Source organism: Hydra vulgaris, chromosome 15, assembly GCF_038396675.1.
Source record: "Hydra vulgaris chromosome 15, alternate assembly HydraT2T_AEP".
In the NCBI taxonomy this organism is placed as follows: Eukaryota; Metazoa; Cnidaria; class Hydrozoa; order Anthoathecata; family Hydridae; genus Hydra; species Hydra vulgaris.
Window position 1 is genome coordinate 42,644,917 of NC_088934.1, and position 5,967 is coordinate 42,650,883.

General features: G+C 26.5%; 1 protein-coding gene across 1 annotated transcript; it reads left to right on the forward strand.

Annotated features, from left to right (window-relative positions):
• Positions 1-785: 785 nt before the first annotated feature.
• Positions 786-2,162, forward strand: LOC105846732 (somatostatin receptor type 1). Its single transcript, XM_065819011.1, has one exon. The coding sequence runs from the start codon at positions 941-943 to the stop codon at positions 1,982-1,984; it is 1,044 nt and encodes a 347-aa protein (XP_065675083.1). The 5' UTR covers positions 786-940; the 3' UTR covers positions 1,985-2,162.
• Positions 2,163-5,967: the final 3,805 nt, after the last annotated feature.

A 5,967-nucleotide genomic window follows, 5' to 3' on the forward strand; every position in this document is an offset into this window, starting at 1 on the left:
TTATATATATATATGTATATATATATATATATATATATATATATATATATATATATAAATATATATATGTATATGTATATATATATATATATATATATATATATATATATATATATATATATGTATATATATATATATATATATATATATGTATATATATATATATATATTTATATATATATATATATATATATATATATATATATATATATATATATATATATATATATATATATATACAATAAACATTGAAAATATGTTGAAGAAAGCAGAAATAAACAATTGTGAAAAATTCTTTTTATAATAGTGTAAATATATTTCACAAATGTGTGAAACTCCATAAACCTGTAAAATATTGCAGTAGTAAAAACATTTATGACATTCTGTAATTAACCTTTTAGTATAAATTGATGTAAAATGTGTAAAATATTACATTAACTTAACTTTTAATATAAACTGAAGTTTTTAAATTTGAGCATTTATATCTGATGAGTCATTATTGAATTTATTAATCGAAAGTGATTTTTGACTTATTTATTATTGCTCTGTTCTTTTATATTTTGACACAACATTGAGTTGTTTTTTTGTAAAATTTTCTATAATCATTCCTTAATTTTTTTATATAATTAAGAAAAAATCTTTTTTTTTAATTTAAAACACCATTTATGTTAATTAATTCCAATTGAGTGTTAGGTATTATAACTTCTATTATAAATATATAAGTCGCATTATTATTAATTATTAAAGGAAATGTCAATATTATTTTTGTTAATATTGACATAATGTTCAACTTATAAGCGCACGCATGTGAAGTTTTTTTAAAGTTTACACACGTTTCTTATTTTTAATTTTTGTTTTACGTTAAAACGTATTTTATTATTTAGTCTTGAAAAAATTCATTAATAGAAAATAGAGTAGCTCACTTAACTAACTTGTAAAAATGTCAAAGTTTCCATTTCGTTATTGGGAATTCTTCTGGTACTTATGCGTTGCAATTATTGGAGGGGTTGGTAACTTTATTGTTCTTTTTGTCATCATTAAAAGCAAGAAACTAAAAAGCAGTTCTCCCTTTAATATACTTATTTTTGCTTTGGCTTTAACTGACCTAATAGCATCGTTAATAGGTTTACCAAATTATATTTTATCAACAGACGCATTTGAACATCCAACTGGTGCAAATGGAGATTTATTATGCAAACTTTTTACTGGATATTTTTGGACGTTTTGGTTTTTAGAACTGTCGGTAATTCTTCTTGTACTTGTTTCGCTGGAACGCAGGGCAGTAGTTTTAAATCCATTTCTTACATTTTATGAAAGTTCATTTAAAAAGACTGTTGCACTCATAATTGGTTCTATTTTCTTTACGTTATTGATAAGTACTCCAAATATTGTTGGTGTTGTTTACGATAAGGATAATGCAAGAGGAGGAAACTTTTGCCGCTATAAATATACCTACTATGAATCTCTAGGAATATATGGAGTTATTTTTTTACTTGACACAATTATTCCATCTGGCATAATTCTGCGTTGCTTTTACGACATAAAAAATACACTCAAAAAATCAAACGATTCTATAACACCAAAAACGATATCATACGAAAGTTTAAAAGCGTCTGAAAAAAAAAATAATCCTAAAATAAAAACAGCAGAAACGTTGCAGCTTGTCGTTCTTGCTTTTTTTGTTTGTATAATTCCAAATCAAATCTTATACGTCATGTCGTTTGCAAAAGTTAAAGGAATCACGTGGAATTCACAAATTTATCAGGTAGCGGTTTTGCTTCGTTTTTCAAATTCATGTATAAATCCGATATTGTATAGTTTCCATAGCGTAAATTTTAGGCAAAACGTCCGCATTGTGTTTAACTCGTGGATGCAAAGAAATGAACAAATAAATTTTTATTCGAATGAAAGCTTTATTACAAAACATCGTAGTCAAAGTATTAATTCGAATGTTGACTCCATAGAGAGCAATCCAGTTATATAGATTTTCAAAAACTGTTTATACACCAATTTGTAATTTAAGTTGGAAATTTTAGAGAACAAGGTGTTTTATAATTTCAAATTATAAAACTATATTTATTTGTATATCAATATGATCTATCTATAACTATACATATGTCAAATTTATTTAGGATCTAAAAGAAAAAATATATTTTTGAAGGTAATTGCTTTAGTAATTTTTTACAAATGTTTCCAAACAATGTATGCTATGCTTGCAAAGAAAATTTGAAATAATCACGCATTTAATAAAAAGAACTAATTTCTAAACGCAGAAAACGAAATAAGTATCTTTTAAAAAAATTATAAAAACAAATCGACCAAACTAAAACTATCCATATTTAAAAAATTTTTTTTCACCATTAATTTTTACAAAAGTATTGAAGGTAATGTAGCTTCCTGTTTACAGATAAAATTCAAAATTAAAAAAAAGCAATAGTTAAAATAACGTAGTCCCTCCTTGCAATTCTAGCTAACGATCCTCGTGGTCTCTTTAAATTGCTCTCTTTAATCTTACTAATATGCCAGCTAGTTGCTAACCATTTTCCCAACGGGCCCCTTATATTACCAATAAATATCAAAGTTTAAGATAATCTATAATACCTCTTTGAATTTTTTGCTTCCCTGTCAAACTATAGATTTGTTACTTATTAAATAAGAGGATTTTAATAGAATTAAATAAAGGATTTTAATTTTACTCTGCAGTATTTTTTCCGGATTTTAAAAGAAATAACTGTATTTTAAATATAGGAATATAAAATATCTTTCTGTATACCGAGCAATTATACATTCAAATCCAAAAATTTATTATTTGAATTTTATTCTATAAGATGATAAGTAGTCTTTTCTAGAAATATTATTCTATAAGGTGATAAGTAGTCTTTTCTCGAAATACAACATTAAAAAAATATATATAAATTAACTCTAAATCTGTAAATTGTGTATACTAATTTTTGTAAAGCTTTTGGAAGAAACAACACGAATTACTAAATATTATAAAATTATTGTAGGAAAACCTAAGAGTCCAAATAAAATATTAAACAAGCACAACTGTTTATTAATTGAAAAACATAGTAATTCAATTTTTTCAAAAACACTAGTACAAATTTACTTAACGAATTTTAAAACACGGCACAGTATCAGAGTTTCGCAGAAAGGTCAAAACGAAAGATGGTATATTAACTTTATCAGTCATTTGCAATCAACATATATGCATAAATGGAAGAGAATACTTATTTTATACACTTGATTAATTTGTATTTTTTATGGCACCTCAAATTCAAAAAGTGAGAAATATGGTAATACTGAGAATACAGCTGTAGTATTTAAAAATAATCTATTCTCGTGGAATTTTAAAATATTTCTACATATTTACCTATAATTTTTTAATTTCAAACTACGAGTATTTTCAACTTTATAGTTTTTTACATTTTTAAGACACATTTTATGCAAAGTTTTCTTGAAAAAAAAACTTTGCGTACAAGATTTTGGTGTATCAAGCACGACAGTGGGAGGAAATCAATTTAAAGCCATCTATAAGTTCTTTAACTAACACTGAATAAAAATTTTTTCTGCTACCACTTTCCCCCTCCAACTCCTCCCGTTGCAGCATGTAGTCAAAGGTCGATTAAAAATATTAAATTTATAAAAAATTTGTAAATTTATATGTAAAATTTTTTTTTTTTTAATTTTACATATTGAAAAATATTTTACATATTACACTTTTTGTAATAAAAAATTATTTTAGAGATATTGTTATTTAATCAATTTTTTCAATGAAAGAGAATTCAGAAAGATGTATTTCTCATATAATTCATCAACTTTCTGCTGCAGATTTATGAGAAAAATAACGCACTTAGTCAATCTTACTTTTCCTTTGGGATATCTACTCTTCACAGATGGATCAGATGTTTGGATTGCCTCCTCCACATTTTATACAGAACAAGTTTTGAGAAATGATCGGTTAGAAGAGAAGAAAATGAGCTAAAAATAAAGGAGAAAAAAAGGATTTATTCAGAGAGGTTCTTCTCTATGTAAGAAGTAAACCCTGAGACTCTAGAGATCTACTGCATGGAGACAGCCCACCATTTTGTTCATATATATCTAGTATAAGCTGACACAAATAGTCAATTCACAGTTTGTTACAAAGCAGAACGAAAAAGGAATTTTTTCTTCCAGAAGAAGTTAAATTAGTGTAAGTTGACACCTAAAGACCATATAACTCTAATGGCAGCAATTGAATTTTATTTAGAGTTTGCACAACGACTGAAAGTGTGAAATTTGAAATACAAAAATTTCAAAAATGTGCTACTGTATAGCGCGCCAATCAGAGAGATCAAAACCTAATTTCGATTTCAGAAATGGATTCACTGGCTCTAAAAAACATGTAGTTAGATATATGATGTGGTTATATGTATATGTTTTCTGATGTTTGCAAGAAAAGGTTTGCTAACTTTTGATATATTCTGGCCCACCAAGTTCGTTAATAAAACGTTCAATGGAATTTATTTTATTGTAAATTCCTTTTATACTGATTCATTTTAACCCAATTAAAAACAAATTTTAAAATCTCACGGTAATACATAATAATATCAGAAGTATAAACATAAATGAATTAAAACTCTTTTAAAATGCAATTATTTGTTTAAGATGGTTTGAAAAACTTACAACCTAATAGGGATATTCAGTTTTTAAATATTTGAATCGAGCTTGAAATAGCCTAAAATTAGTAATGAGCAAAAAGTTATGTAGGGAAGTAGGGGCATAACCGCATATGGAGGCACAACCGTTTTTTAACATTTTCTTATAAAAAATAATATGTAATATGGCAACAAACATACCATGCGCTAGTAAAACAGTTACATTAATTTTATTTATGTCAAAAAAAGTGCATGTTGCGTTTCTGAAAAGTTGTGTATAATAATGTTTGTTTTGACAAAAACACTATATTTACATCATATTTTTCAAGACCTTTCTTATGAGGATTAGACGATATTAGATTTTAGTGTTTAACATATGGGTTTTTAGTGTTATTTCATTATGTGAAAACAATTTTTGATATCAACATAACCTAATAAGCTAGCTATGAAACTGTGTTTTTTTTTAAAACTGTCCTCTGGGGCAGAACCGCATAGACGCACAAGAGACACAACCGCATACTTTTGATTTTTATCTTGGTAAGATAATTATGAATGACGATAATTACAATCGTCACACTAGAATGTGTTTATTATGGTGATTATCATTTCACTGCAAGTGAATTATTATTTATATGGTATTTATTATTTCACTGCAAGATGTGTCCCTGACACTGCAAGATGTATGCTCTAAACCAGAGACTTTGTCCTCGACATCTTTGACTTCTTTCACAATTGCTTCAAAGGAAGAAATTGTAAGTATTGCCAATAAGAAAACTCTGCAACCTGAAAATGATGCCAAAGGGACAAAACAGCTATACTCCCTAGTTTATTATATAAAGGGGAACTGGGAAAGCACATGGTTCTAAAAACTTAACAAAAAAAATCCTCAAACAGTTGCCAAGACTGAAGAAACGAAAAAGCTAAACCTACAAAAATTGTAAAATTTCGAATGGGAAAACTCAGTCTGTAAATACAAAGAATGTCTATACAGTATGCAAAAATGCAACAAAATCAGCAAGCAATCTGAGCTGTCACAATTGTAAAGAAAATATACCACGTAAAGCATACCCCCAACAATTTTTAGCTATATTGGTCAATCTCTATAATAAGTTAAATTAGTAAATCTCAATTCTTTCAATGTTTTTTCCTTTAAAAAATCCTTGAAAAAATAATTTACAACAGGCCATACAAGTATTTAATAGATGACAAAACTTTAAGTAAAAGCCAATACGGCTTTCAAACGCAACATTTAACAATCGGTCTATCCAAGATCTAGTTATTAACATTAGTTTAACTTTTTATAGAGAAACATTTGAATTAAGAGACTTTA